Source organism: Manis javanica, chromosome 2 (genome assembly GCF_040802235.1).
Source record: "Manis javanica isolate MJ-LG chromosome 2, MJ_LKY, whole genome shotgun sequence".
In the NCBI taxonomy this organism is placed as follows: domain Eukaryota; kingdom Metazoa; phylum Chordata; class Mammalia; order Pholidota; family Manidae; genus Manis; species Manis javanica.
In genome coordinates, this window is record NC_133157.1 from 127,364,556 (window position 1) to 127,380,456 (window position 15,901).

The 15,901-nt window shown below is 38.2% G+C and overlaps 1 protein-coding gene across 2 annotated transcripts in view; it reads right to left on the minus strand.

Annotated features, from left to right (window-relative positions):
- Positions 1-15,901, minus strand: part of TAF3 (TATA-box binding protein associated factor 3) — a 174,841-nt gene that overhangs the window by 157,875 nt on the left and 1,065 nt on the right. For both annotated transcript variants that reach the window (XM_037001315.2, XM_073229346.1), the window contains exon 2: positions 12,974-13,216. In XM_037001315.2, the coding sequence (XP_036857210.2) occupies positions 12,974-13,216 (243 nt within the window). The remainder of the gene's footprint in view (positions 1-12,973; positions 13,217-15,901) is intronic.

Consider the following 15,901-nt stretch of genomic DNA (forward strand, 5'->3'; position numbering starts at 1 on the left):
GTTCTCTAAAAAAGAAATACAGATGGCCAAGAGACACATGAAAAGATGCTCCACATCACTAATTATCAGAGAAATGCAAATTAAAACTACAATGAGGTATCACCTCACACCAGTAAGGATAGCTGCCATCCAAAAGACAAACAACAACAAATGTTGGCAAGGCTGTGGAGAAAGGGGAACCCTCCTACACTGCTGGTGGGAATGTAAATTAGTTCAACCATTGTGGAAAGCAGTATGGAGGTTCATCAAAATGCTCAAAACAGACCTACCATTTGACCCAGGAATTCCACTCCAAGGAATTTACCCTAAGAAAGCAGCAATCAAGTTTGAGAAAGACAGATGCACCCCTATGTTTATCGCAGCACTATTTACAATAGCCAAGAATTGGAAGCAACCTAAATGTCCATCGGTAAATGAATGGATAAAGAAGATGTGGTACATATACACAATGGACTACTACTCAGCCATAAGTAGTGAAAAATCCAACCAATTGCAGCAACAAGGATGGAGCTGGAGAGTAATATGCTCAGTGAAATAAGCCAAGCAGAGAAAGAGAAATACCAAATGATTTCACTCATCTGAGGAGTATAAGAACAAAGGAAAAACTGAAGGAACAAAACAGCAGTGGAATTACTGAACCCAAAAATGGACTAACAGGTACCAAAGGGAAAGGTACTGGGGAGGAAGGGTGGGCAGAGAGGGATAAGAGGGGGAGAGAAGAAGGGGGGTATTAAGATTAGCATGCATGGGGGGGAGGGAGGAAGGGGAGGGTGGGCTGCACAACACAGAGAGGACAAGTAGTGATTCTACAACATTTTGCTAAGCTGATGGACAGTAACCGTAATGTGGTTGTTAGGGGGGACCTGATATAGGGGAGAGCATAGTAAACATAGTATTCTTCATGTAAGTGTAGATTAAAGATTAAAAAAAAAAAAAACAGAAAGAAAGAAAGAAAAGGGGGATTACTCCTTGATAGGATAAAACTATCGGTAAATCAAAGATCAACGCATGCTTTAAATATCCTTAATGTTGATCAGCTATGGAGATACTCTTTTCTGATAATATTCCTTTCTCTTAATAAAAAAAAAAAAGAAAAGAAAAGAAAAGCAATTCCTGTGTGCTGACCTCCAATGAGTTCTGCACAGTGGTATAGAGGGCATGTCAAAGTGCGGGCAAAGGGTCTGTTTGTTTCTATGCAGAAGATCAAGACCTAGCTTGGATACCCAGAAAATGAACTAAGATACGATATGAGGAGGATCTTCCAGCATCAGCACTCTCTGGAGTTGTGCCAGGGGGATGATCAACAAAAAGCCTCCACAGGGATCTGGGCGATGCTGCGGTTGTGGCTCCATCTACCCCACCGTTTCCTGGACTTGCCATTGGAATGAGGAGGGAGATGTCTAGGCTGGCATGTGCATACAGTGAGACAACGAATTTGACCGGATCTGTACTGCTGGAACTCTACCAGGAGTTGGGAGGGGTGCAAGTTGTAGCACTCCAAAATCTTATGACTATAGACTATCTACGGTTAAAAGAACATATGGGATGTGAACAGATCCCAGAAATGGGCTGCTTTAATTTGTCTGATGGTTCAAGTACAGTTGGACAATATCCATCATATCATAGACAAATTTTCACAAATGCCTAGGGTGCCTAAATGGTTTTCTTGGCTTCACTGGAGATGGATGGTAATTATAGATTTGCTTTGTTTATGTCACCGTATTCCTATTATGTTAATATGTGTGTCCAAATTAGTTAGTAGTTTAAAACCTATACATACTTAAGGTAGTCTACAAGAAGATATGTCAAAGAAATAATCAATCCTCCCATGTTTTCTTCCATATGCTACCTGTATAGCTTTTCTTCTTCCTCCCTAATTACAACCCTTAAATAGAATTCGTGCCTCATATCGAATTTACCGAGTATCATAATTCCTCCAGGTGGTAAAGATACCTCGAGACAAGTGCTGGGCATAGAAGCCACAGGACATAAATCTGCAAAGAAGTAAAAAGCTAACCTTTTCAAAAAATATGGCTTCTCTCTCACTTACCAACTTTACATTTCCCTGTATGGCCCCGGAAGATGACTGGTTAGCCAGAGATGGGTAAGATTCCTCAAGGGAGGAACAACCTAAGACAGGCACAGTCGCAGGGGGGCCATCAGGTGAGAAATTGGGGATCAACAGAGGTGAGGCTCAGAACCTCACCCCCCCTGCTTTGAGAGAAATCTTCTGCAGCCGTGGATGTTTTGCTGCCCTTGTCTAGCTTGGATTAATACTTAGTCCAGAGGCACAGACCTGATCATCTACATTTGCCCTCTTACAGCACTAAACTATGTTTTCTACCTTTATCTTGCATCTACCTACCACTTCAGCATTTTATTAAAAATAAAAATAATAATAATAATAAAGGGAGAAATGTGGGATCAACATATAAATCAAGTATAAAAATCAAACGAATATTCATATTTGACCTGATTGTTTATAGTTCATAATGCGTGATCAAAACCGAAAGTTTCTGTGATGAATGCCCTTGTACTGTTCACCATGTAAGAATTTATTCACTATGTAAGAATTCGTTCACCATGTAAGAACTTGTTCGTTATGCTTCAGAAGATTGGAGACTGACGAGAATTAGGCTTGAGATGGATTAATGATTGTGCATTGAGCATTGACCCCCGTATACAGAATTTTACTGTTGTTAACAACCATTTGATCAATAAATATGAGAGATGCCCTCTCAAAAAAATAACAAAAAAAAAACTGTTGTCTCTTATATCCGAGTGTGCTGGTACTTTTAATCTCTGTTTTGAAATGTCCATGCGTCTACTGAAGGGTTAATTTTGTTGGTTTGAATGCAAAGCAAGAAACACCCATATTTTTTTAAAAACCTAACTTAATCCTTATGCTGTAGCTAAAAAACCATGTCTAAGGAGAATAATTAGCAGAAAAAATAATATGAGTAAAAGAATCAAATAAGATGTTATCAAAACATGATTTTTGAAAAAGTAACTGCATTCATGAGGTAAATTTGAAAGGAAAAGAAAAATCTTGAAGTCACAAGATAAACCTTTCTGTTTTTACACCTATACTCTGAGAACAACCCCAGGGTGATGAATGATGCAAAGGATACTGGACTAAGATATGGGACGGGATTGTCATCTCTGTCATTTAACAGCTATGTTACTTAGGACAGGTTACTTGTTGAGACAGTTTCCCCAATAGTTTGAAAAATTTCCCTAAGGACAAGGTCAGGAACTTTCCCTATGCTTTGACTTTACCTCTCAGGTAGAGTAATAGGCCTTTAAGTCTTGCACAATAAAAGGTGGAATAGAGAATGCGTACAAATTTAAAGAGGAAGCAAGACCAGTGTAAGCTCTGGAGACAAATGAAACCAATAATTAAAACAAAATATACTGAGTGTGAGGTAGAGATAAATATACCACGAGGGCACCCACAGCAGCCCAGCGAGGGAACTCCAGGCCAGCCTGAGTAAAGGTAAGAGGGCACACAGATTCTTTTGGGAAACAAATGCAAGTTAATGATTCTGGAGATTAAAGCCTGAAGCAATGAGGAGCAAGAAATTAATATGGGAAGTAGGTGAAAGTCTGATTATAGAGAGCCCTATAGATTTACACCAAGAAATTTGTACTGAAAAGCATAAGCAAATCACCACATAGCAGCCCGTTATACCATTTCAGATGCAACCTTTTGACTCAGATGCTGCAGAATTAAGAAAAACAAACAAGCAACACAATGCCTCCAGGCAACTACCTTGTATACACAGAATAAACTGTGCCAGACCCTTGCCCTTCAAAGGTAACAGGGAAGGGGGCGTGAGAGAGGAGGTACCTGAGAGGGGCAAGGGAGGGGCAGCACCATATCCCTGAGGGAGCCAGGAGGTATTCTGCAAACTTGTTCCTTGAGAAAACTGGCTGGACAATGTTCTCTCTCTATTTAGGAATGTCCTGCCCAAGCAGATTTCCAACTAGCACAGAAAAAAGGCCCAAAGTGGGCAGACAGGGACATCTTACTCCTTTACATTCAGTTCTGTAGGACTCGACCCTGTGAGTGCCCAGAAGTGCATCCCTGAAGGGAATCACCCAAGCTCTCAGCCAGCTCTCCTCCCACGCACAAGGTAACCGGAGGCAACCCTTTTTTTGCATGACCTCTTCTCCTCCAGGTAAAGTGGGAATGATAATAGAAGCTGCCTTTAGGAGTTGTTTCAGATTAAATGAGATAATGCTTATGAATATGCCATGTGATAACAAGGATAAATGATCTGAAGCCTGCTTCTGTATTTCTATTTTCAATTAAACACAAATATTAATATTTTAGTATCTGAAAAGCAGTGCAAATTTCCTTAATAACATTCTTGTATTCATTTTGTAAGTAATCTAAGTTGTAAGAATAAACACTGTTCTACAGAATGATTAAAGCTATTTTTATTTTGCATAAAAAAAGAAATTGCTCTGCATAGATATTATTGGTTTTTCTTGAGGAAAAAAGGGTTGCTCACTATAACTATAAGCAGCAGGAAGCTGTTGAACACTGTGCGATATACTTACTTTTCATTTAACAGTTTACTGATGAAGATAAGGATAGTCCAGACAAGAGATCGAGGGTTAAACAAATGGAACAACCGGGTAGTATTTTAGAAACTTTTAGGAAACAAAATTAGCAGAATTGATGATGGGGGATAAAGGAACAGAATGAGGGAAGGAGTTAGACAATTCTCACATTTGTAACTTGAGTGACAGATCTGGAGATGGTACCACCAACTGAGATAGCTAGCACACGTGTAGTGAAGGTCAGATTGTGTGTGGCACCTCTGTCATGCTGATCTGAGGAGTCTGTGGGCAATGCAGAAATGGCCAGTTGACAACTGGATAGAGAGGCTTACAGGTGTGGCATGGAGAGACATTTCTGGGGAGTCACCATAGACAGATGATGGATGAAACTCAAAAAACAGATAAAATCATGCTTTGAAACTGTGCAGCATGAGAAAAACATAGGTCAAAGATAAAATTTTGGCAGCACCAGCATTTAAGGGGTCAAAGAGCCACAGAAGATGAGCCTCTGAAAGCACAGAGAGTGAATCAGTAATTAAGGAGAATTAGGAGAACAGTATGTAGCTGAAGAAAAGTAGTTTGAGGAGTACCAACAGTGTTAAATTCAGCAAAAAGGTTTACTACAGGGAACCCTGGGAAGAAAGCGGCAGTTGTGGCAATGCAGTTCTTGGATCTTTCCAACCTACCACATAAAAATAGAGCAACTAATATAATAGGATGACAAAGCATACCCATCGACACCAAAATACAGGGGGTGAGAACTAATCACCATGAGCCATAAAATCCAAGTATTACCCACTGTGCAGGGGCAGATGGTGAGAAGCGATTGGCAGACTGGCCCGGCAGAGGAGAACCACAAGAAGCCAGCAGGTATTCCCTGAAAGCCTGGCAGGCCAGTGAGAGAAGCCTGGCCGAGGCCTAGGAGGATCTGACTTCCTTGGTGAGTAGCAGGGAGAGAGGGGAGGAGGCCTGAGGGGCCAGGAGAGCCAAGCCCCCAGCTTCCACACGAACCCTGTGTGCCTCTGCCCAGGACAGGGCTGCTGACAAGAAACTTGCTGGACTGGAATCACAACTGAGCAGATAAGGAAGACGAAGACTGGCCTTACAAAAGAGAAGACCCAGATAACAGTGGTGGAAGAAAACAGAGAATCTCGGCAAGCAAGATACCCCATTTTTGTGCATCACGCAAAAACAAAAGGAGAGGGAGCACTGTAAAGTCAGAAAAACTACCCTGAGCTTCCTTCCTTCCTTTCTAAAAACCTACAGAATTTTCATCCTTCCTCCTAGAATTTCAGAAAAACTATATTCACATACACAATTTTTGTAAGAAAAGGAGATTAAATATGAGAAAAAATCCCTAAAGACAAATGTACATGAGAAACACAAACCCACAACACAGATGATACCCTAACATCCTATTTTAAAATGATCTAAAAAACATGAAAGAACATAAATTAAAATTAGAACTCAGAAACGAGGTGACAGGACTCAAGAACATAGTTATATGACCTGACAATGTGCATGTGGTATAACCACAGAAAACTGGGATAAGTAATAGGATAGCAGAAGTAAAAAATTTTTTAAACTTATCTCAGTAGTCATTAAGGCTAGTATCCATATTAATATTGTATTTGTAATCTAGGATACAGCAAATGAGTAATTGTGAAATGTTCTAATCATATCTTCCTCATCTCTGGGAGCTAGAATTCTTGTTATGGAGAAACGTATTTATTGATGCAACATAAAAATAAAAACCCTGTAGTCCCAAATCTGAATTGGAAATATCTATATGAACTCAAGAAGTACCCTACCTATTATTTGTCTGTCATCTATCTATCCACACATATCTGTATGCCTATGTTTGAAAATAATTACTTACTTTTGCCTAGAAACCGTGACCAGTTCTAGTAAGTACCCCTAGTGCCCAGATTATGGAACTTGAAAAGCCATTTCCCAGGAAGCCAGAGCTTCTCGGATAATGACTGATTCCAAATGGGACAAAAATATACAAGATGAGCTTAGAACATTTCAACACACCAGAGAGCAAGGACGCTTTCAACAACTACTAGTGTCAAGTGGATTCAGAAACCAAACTGAAGAAGGTGCCACTGGCCAAAGATAGGACAATCTGAGTTGCACCAAGAGTAAAAATTGTAATGAAGAATGTTAACATATATGTTTAAATCTATGAGTTCATAATGATATTTTTAAAAAGTGCTAATTAGTCACTTACAGATAACCAAGGAACCAATTCATTGTCTTGAAAACTGAGTATACAAAATGAAAGAATCAAGCATTTATCTTTCTTTCCCTGTGTGAACTGTACCACTAAGGAACTGAATAGTGGATGAGGGAAAGGATTTTCGTATAAAATTATTTTAACTAAAGGATAAAATAAAAACAAAATAATAGACTATTACTACCTTGAGACTCCTAAGGAACTCATGGATCTAGGTAGGCATTGCACATCAACACTGCCAGTAGCAAAAGGTGAAAAGCAGACAGTGTTAACCCCCTGAGGAAGGACCACAACCCTGTTGTGCCTTGCCAGAGGTACTGCACTGAAGTCTGATCAGGCCTGATTCTTCCTACCACTTCATAAGAACACACTGACCTGCATTAGGAGTACATAATCAGCAAAATCCAGGGTGTGGGAAATCATGTAAGTCAAAAATGACTCAGAACCTTCAAAAAATCAACTGTCAGAAAAAGAAAGGGATTTGGCAGGGCTGGTGGAGGTGTGGGGGGTACCTGTAGATTAAAAGAGACTTAAAAGACATGTAAAATTTTTAAGGGGGGATTGAATAAATTAAACTAAGGAGTCTAGGGAATATATATTTGGCTGATAAAACTGAAGAAAAGCAAAGAAGTTATCCTATAAAGTTAGGATAGTGGTTATTTTTGGATGGGGAGGATGGGTATGATTGGGGCTGGGCACATGGAAGGGTAGTTGTTTTATGTCTTGAACTGGGATGTGGTTAAAAAGGTTGCCTTATAGTAATTCACTAAGCTAAACCTCCCCAAAGCAAAGATCAGTAAGGATAAAAAGTTCCTTTCCATCAGCCAATTAGGTAGTAATTGATGATCTCAGTGAGAGGTGTCTCAAGAAAGAAACAGTAGGTACTAAAGCAGACACACAGTCCTGAGTCTAAGGAGTCAAAACATTTCCCATTAAAAGACCTAAAAGAATTCATACCTGTTAAACAAAGTTATACTTTGTTTATATTTAACATACTGAGTCAATATTTAATTTTTAAAAACATGTTTGTATTACTTTTGTTAATTATTTTAAACCTGTAAATGTTTGTGATTTAAAGGGCTTCATGATCAAAACAGGAACCCTTGGGGAAAGAGACAAATCCAGAAGAGCTCCAAATAATTTCTGTAGAAGTGTTTAATTTATGAAGATACTCCACCTTTAAAAGGTGAGTGGGTCACACTGGACTCCTTAGGTGTGGGCTCTGCATAGTGACTTCTTTCCAAGGAGGACAGCATGAGGAAGAAGGAAGGAGAGTAACTGCACAGGAGGCAAACCTGACAGACACCGCTTCAGCCAGGTGATCAAGGTCAACCTCAACAGCGATACATCACGCTAACAATATACAGCCTGGATAAGATGTGATGAAAATGGTACTTTACCAATGTGGCCTTCCTCCCCCAAAACCAGTACCCCAGTCTGATCATGAGATGGGAGGGGCTGTCTATAATATATCTAAGGAGCACTCCTCAACACTGTCAAAGTCATCAAAATCAAGGAAGATAAAAAAAAAAATCAATGAAGGTGAGAAACTCACAGCCAACAGAAGACTAAGAAAACATATGACAACTAAAGGGCATCCCAGATGCAATCTTAGAAGAGAAAAAGGACATGAGGCAAAAACTGAAGGTAATGGGCTTTAGTTAGTAATAATGTATTGACACTGGTTCATTAATTATAACACACAGACCACACTAACACAAAGTGCTAATACAGGGAAAACTGGGTCCAAGATAAAGGAGTACTCTCTTATTTTCAAAGAGGTCTCCTTTCTAAACACATAGCATTCCTTCCATACCAGCTCCTCTTGTACCATCTTCTTCCTGCAGATAATCAAACAGCTCCTTTTACAAGTATCTTCCCCCGGCCCAGCTGTGTGGTGTGCATAATTTTGCCCTTAAGCATATAATTCACTATTTTAGATCTATTCTCATGGTAGTGTTACTTCATAAATGTTTATTATGTTTCCATTAACAAGTAAATTTCTTAGGAGTGAGGGCGGCAAACTGGGAGGAGAATAAACACTGCTATGGGCATCCTGTGTAAACACTTTCCTACTTTATACAAATGTCTTCCAAATCTCTCACTTAATCCTCACTGCCATCCATGTGGTAGGTATTACTATCCCCACTGTACAGATGATGACATGAAGTTCAGAAAGACACAGCAGTTTGGTGTGACCCTAAACTCGGTAGCTGGCTCAGTCCCTGTGTGAAGGCCAGGCTTCTCCTGCATCAGCTGCCCCTCAGGTCCTCTCTTCTCTCACTCATGCCAGTGCACTTTGGCTCTCAGGGAGCAAGCAGACCTCCAAATGGTTTTTGACATCAACTAAGTTCAGGACTGATAACTGGTGTGGGCGGCCATGACAGCACTTTGCTAATAATATTGTATGACCAAAGTCTGACCCTCCTATAGCTATTAAGGAAATTAAAGGACAAAAAAAACTTGGTGAACGGATATTATCAAAGTTGCTCACTCCTGTACCATACTTTGTGCCACTAACCAGAAAACTAGAAACCTTCTAACATGCCGTACCCATGAAAAAAGAAATTTCAGATTGAAAATGATTTACTAAGTTCACTTGTATGGTTATATTAAAAAATGGCAACCACAGGACTGCATTTTATATCCTTTTCCCTGAATAAGGGGAAAAGGGTTTGATAAGCATCTTATTGTACTCCCTTTCACTTACTGCATCCTTATGAATCATATGCCTATCTTTTGAATCAGCAATATTTGTGCTCCTTAGAGAATCTGTGTTAGCTCCAAAAAGAACTTTTCAAGGCTTCATTATTTTCCTTTTAAAATGTTTGAAATTTACATTGCCTAAACTTCAAGTGAAATAAGATTCTTCTTTGGTTCAAATAATCCAGAAAAGAAACTAAAAAATGTACTGTAGTAATTTCAGGCAGAAGTTAGTATCTAAAATCCCTGAACTGCTTTTCATATTCCTACACTACGCAATATAAATCTGATATCTTAGTTACATTTCCTAGGCAGGGTTTAAACATGATAACTGTATCACTCTGAGAGAATTGCATTGTGTATTATTTGCGTGCTATAAAAATAACAGGGACACAATGAGTAAGTGTTGATTACTATCAAAGTCCTAGCCTTGGTTTTAAGTAGTGAGTTTATTAGGGCTTATTACATTAATAGAAATAATTAAGTTGCACTTAAATGAATACATGCAGGTTATGCGTAGACCAATAATGCACCTATGCCTGAACTGGGGATTAAAATTAATCAAATGTCCATCTGAGTCCAAATGTTTAAAAAGGCCAGAAGAAAATGAAAATTAATTAATTTAACTATTAAATAGGAGGTATAACAGGAAACAGATATGCAAACCACTAAACAGATTTAGAAAGCTCCAAAAGCCAGAGAAAAATGGACTAAGATGTTTTAAACAGAAAAGACAGTAGTTTGGTTCAGTCACACGGCAACTGATAATGCACATAAGTCTTGGCTGTTAAACTTGACCACTGTCTAATTCACAGATACAAAACTCATAATCGACTATCACTCAAGAATCACTCCTGCAGTCAGTTATCCACCATGGTATGTTTCCTTGAGAATCCCTCTATGTCAGGTCTCAAGTTGCCTCTCATCATTTGATTACCATTCACGTTTTCTTTGTACAATTTCAAATTTTGAGTACTTCTAAGTGGCCTTTTAGCTAAAAATTTGAGAGCCATACAAAGATTAGTCTTAAAGTATAAGAGGACATATCATGGATTAACTTAGCACCACTTTCATGGAGATTTCTAGGATACTTAATTACATTAATGATAACAGCAAAGTCAAGTCCAGGCATACTTGACATTCATGATTTATCTATGAAGAAATTGGAGTTCCTTTCAATCCAGCTAGCACCAGGCCACTGCCCAAGAAACCCTCCTTTGATAATATTGATATTGAAAAGTATCTGTCATATTTTTAAAGTAAATATAAAAAGTTTAGAGGATAGAGAGTTTAGAGAAGTTGTGACAAATATAGGTTTCTAAGATCAAAAACACTGACATTAGGGAATAAGGGGTTTAAAGAGACAGACTTTACATGGGGGTTATAAAGAGTAAGAGTTCCTCAAAGGCTGCAAATACAAATAAATTCACAGGTGGGAAGGAGAGAGAATTTTAAGCAGTTACTAAGGGAAGTTGGGGATGACAGAGATTCATCTGTGGATTTCCAAGTCCTGCTGCTAATAATGTGTCAGTAGAAAAGACCTGGAACGGACAAGAGACATGGAACTTCAACAGCATTCAGTTTAACTAAGTTCAAGAACATTCACTAAAGGTATGCTTTGTGTGAAGTACTGGAGATACTGACTCCTGCCCTCAGTCAGTATTGAACTTGAAATAGACAACTGCTACACTGTCAAGCAGAGTCTGTTTCCCAAGAGACTCAAATCAGAAAACTATGATAGTTTTCCAAAAGGTTACAATGAGTTCTTTACAGACTTATCTTGACTGTTAACATGCACCGATATACTGCTTCACTGTCACAGCAAACTGAATTGCACAGCACATTTAATTATAACACCAGCCCTGTGGGGCAGAGTCCACTGCACCCAAGACCCAGAGTGTCAGCTGGTGATGCACCAATTCACATTAAATTTCTACAATAAAGGGCCAATTTTTGCCCAGTTATTCAGATGAGGCAACAGTGACACATAGATTGTAGAACAACTTATTCCAAATCTAAAGCTAATCTATGAAACAAATAGGTACCATTCCAAAATGGAATGGAGTGGAACAGGAGAGCATAAGAAATGACTTGGAAGAATTTGGAAAGCCAGGACATTGCTGGTGGTAAGGCAAAATGATGCAGCCACTGAGGAACACAGTATGGCTATTCTGCCAAAAATAACATAGGGTTATCATGTGATCTAGCAACTCCACTTCAGGGTATACACCCCAAAAAATTGAAAGCAGGGACTCAAACACATATTTGCACACCAATGTTCACAGCAGCATTATTCACAAGAACCAAAAGGTGGAAACAACCCAAATATCCATTGATGAAAGACTGGATAAATAAAACGTAGTATATACACATATTGGAATATCAGTCAGCCTTAAAAAGGAAGGTAATCTGACACGCACTTCAATCTGGATGAACCTTGAACGCATTATGGTAAGTGATCTAATAAGCCAGACACAAGTAAGATTCCACTTGAATGAGGTACCCAGAGTAGTCAAATTCACAGAGAAAATAGAACGATGGTTGCCAAAGGCTGGTGAGCAGCGGGGAATGGGAGTTACTGTTTTATGCTTAGAGTTGGGGAAGATGAAAAGTTCTTGAGATGGATAGCAGCATAACAGTGTGGATGTGCTTAATGCCTGGACTGTACACCAATAAAAAAATGATAAATAGGAGTCCTTTCTGCCACTATCTGTATTGTCCTGAAGTACTCTATGGTTTTAGAATTTTAAAAAGAAGGAAATGAATTGCAGCATTTCCACTTCTTACAAGAAAAAATATTTTGTACCTGCAGGGACCACAGATTACTCATGCATCTCTTTAGAATCTCAGTGAATCTGAATGATCAATATGTAAAATCATGTAGGAAAAAAAGAACTCTGCAATGATGGAATACTGTACACAATCAGCTATAATTCTACAATAAAAAATTCTACATAATCAAACAGTAAACATTTCTACATATAAGAAAACTAAGATAAATGTATATGTTGGAATTTATATTAGTTCACTCACTGTTTTCAGTACCACCCAACTCACAGTATAATAGGAGGGTAGGAAAAAAAGCTACTCCAATTTATTCTTATGTTTCACATGTTTTCTAAGCTTACTTAATATCCCATTCTCATGTAATACATCTACTGAAAGAATCCTCTCTGTGGTCACGTTCTGTCCTCCCCTACTGAAAGTGACACAGGAGAGAAATGTCTTATCAGACAAGACCTTGATCATGCCACCATTTTTTGCCAGGTGATGCCAGCTGCAAGTTTGCTGGCTTAAAAATTAGAATAATTTGTAAATAACATTAAAATATTTTGATTGCATTTCTAGAATTTATATTTTGGCATAGCATTTTAGATAATTCAGTTAGGAAAACTAAAAGATTAAAGACCCATTAAAATAGTTATAGATATGTGAGCAAGAAATAAAAAAAAAATCACAAACCTTCTTGAGAAGACACAATGGGTGGCATGTAATCAGGAATGTATTCTTTTCTTTCTTCTGCATCTTTACTTCCATGTTGGGGAAACTGAAGTACATTGTTCTTGCTAACAGGAAATAAAGGAATTTGATGTGGGAAAGTGACAAGTTCAATATTGTGAATATAGTCTTCTAGCTCATGAAGATTAACCCCCATAAGTTGGAAAGCTTCACCAACATCATCCAAAATCGGATCTGTTCGCCCATCTGAAACAAAGTCAAAAGCAAAGCAAATTATTTTAAGAAAATTCTGAGTACTTTCAAACTATTAAGAAAAAAGCATTAAGTTAATATGCAGCTTGAATCAAATATTCTCTTTATTTCAGACCAAGTTACTGGCAAGAAATGAATAGATTTAAATGGAACATCATATTGTTTAAATATTAGAAAGCTGATTTTTAAAGTCAATTTTAAATATGATCTGACAACCCATCAGAACACCACAGGCAATTCATACTAACAATCAGCTAGTATAAATATCAAAAATAGTTTATAGATGGTCAACAGCATCTAGAACAATGACTGACTCAAAGTAAATGCCCAATGAATATTACTACTTTTTTCCATCAAAAAAATACAATCATCTTGAATTCTTCCATATACTTTGCAATTTCAACCCAAAACCTTGGTACTTTCCCCTTCCCATTTTATGGCCATGGATTTCAGGACTTTTTCTTTGTCTCTATTTCTCCTATCACTGCCACAGCACAGGTTCCAGTTCTCCCCAAATGAGTCTCCCATGCATGTCACTGGCAGCACAATTTCCTTCAAATATCACTTTCATCACTCTGTCCCCCAACTCTCCTAAAGCGTATACAGCGTTTTCCACCATGTTTTGTTTCTCTATCGGTTAAATTACTGTTTAACACTTTCCTCTAATACCTTCCAAATGGACTAGATACATACGTCAAGCTGGCCACCTCAGTGGTATTTTTATCCTGTTTAATACCACTTGGATATCTGAGGTTATGCTCTTCTCTAACGCAGTGTGCTCCCCACCTTTATACAACTATGCTTCACAGCTCTGTTCAAATCTCATCTTTCCTGTGAAGTTATCCTGCACCATCACATCCATCTTTCCTTTACCTTATTCTTTTTGCATTTATTGCCTATACCATGCAATTACTAAGTTACAGTACTAGTCTTAAAGCCATTCTGAAAGATTCAGCCCCTACTTTCAGCGCACACACACATATTTAATGCACAATATAAAGTATAGATATAATCTGCCCCTGAATGTTCTGACAAATTGTTAAGTTTAAAAATGCATTATTTGTTGAATTAATAGTAATTTCTGATATTTGCTTTAATCTGAGTGCAATTTTTTAAAAAGGAACAAACACTGTCGGTTTGTTTCTGCTGACTTTTGACACACTTGTGCATACCTTAGGGCCAGGACTGTGCCTTAGAAATTTTATGTCTTCAACACCTAGCACAGTACTCAGGTCATAAATGGTGCCAATAAACATTTGCCAAAAAGACAAGGATTTAAAGGAGCAGAATACAAGACTGTATAGTGATAACCTGAGGCTACAGAATGCAAATCTGAAATAAGGACAGTATGGAAAAAAAGAATCTACAAAGTCTGTAACTAATAAGCATGCCAGGAATTAGCATTTTTAAAAAGTAGCAAACCGCAATGGAAAATAATGAACCTGATAATCACATTCTCACTAAAAGCGAGGAAACTGACTACAGAAATTGAGTAATCGGGAAAGAGGTTTATATTAACACCTCAGGATGATGGCTTGATGACTTTGGAACACCTGGTTACTTGTAGCGCCAGCACACATTCTAGTTCTGTGTATAAGGCACGAAGGGTAACTATGTATTCAAGGGATGTTTTGATTACCTCAAGGTACAGAACATCTGCCCTTACTTAGGGACTTGGTAACAAAAATATAATCTGGACTATGGATAACACTAACAGTATACTCAAGGACCATGAAAGGGGAGGGAGGGAAAAGAAGCAAAAGCCCAGAAGTCAGTGAGCTGGTGGCACTCTTTCAAGAGAACAATGAGAGTTACTCTGAAGTTCCAAACTTAAATTAGAAGTATCAGTGAAACCAAGCATTCCAAAAATACTTTTGACTCAAAAAAGTGAAGTGATTCAACAGCTATTACTGTAGTGGGTTATCAGTTTTTTCATCGATTCAACATTTCCTGTGTCCCAATTATACTATGATACCATAGTAGGTGACAGAATACAAATATAATAAATTTGCCTCCTGAGCAGAGAGGGGTGGCGGAGCTATACATGGATGATTACAAAACAAGGTGGTAACATAACAGGAATATGTACAGTATTATGACAGCAAATAACAAGAGTTTCCTAAAGCAAATGATGAGTGAACCTTAAAATATAAGTAGTACTACTGGTGGACTAGGGGATAAAGGAGACTCTAGGAAACAGTATCCATATAGGAGTGGATAGCTTTAACTGTTTTGGAAAAGGCAGGTGGCTCAGGCAGAAGATAAGAAAAATACTGACTCACAAATGGATCTGTGTGCTGTTTGAGAGTTTAGATTTTTCAGCCTGTAACTGATGAAGCACAACTGAAATATTTTTAAGAATGACATGACGGGATGTGTTGTGGACAGATTATTTTGGCAAGCTGGAAGGTGAAATGGAATTTGGGGCCTAAGATGTAAAGTGTATCTGTGGGTCTCAATTTTTCAGTCTAAGAACCACTGTAATGAAACAAAATATCTTAAGAAACACTTCACCCAGTTCTCCAGCTTACCACCTTAAAAATAATGACCTGAAACTTTAAAATGCGTAGTTTCTTCCACACCTACACACACACACACACGTACACTTACTTTTACATCAGTGATATCATTGTGGCTTCTATTAAATATTCCAAATTATTAACTGTCACCAGCTATAAT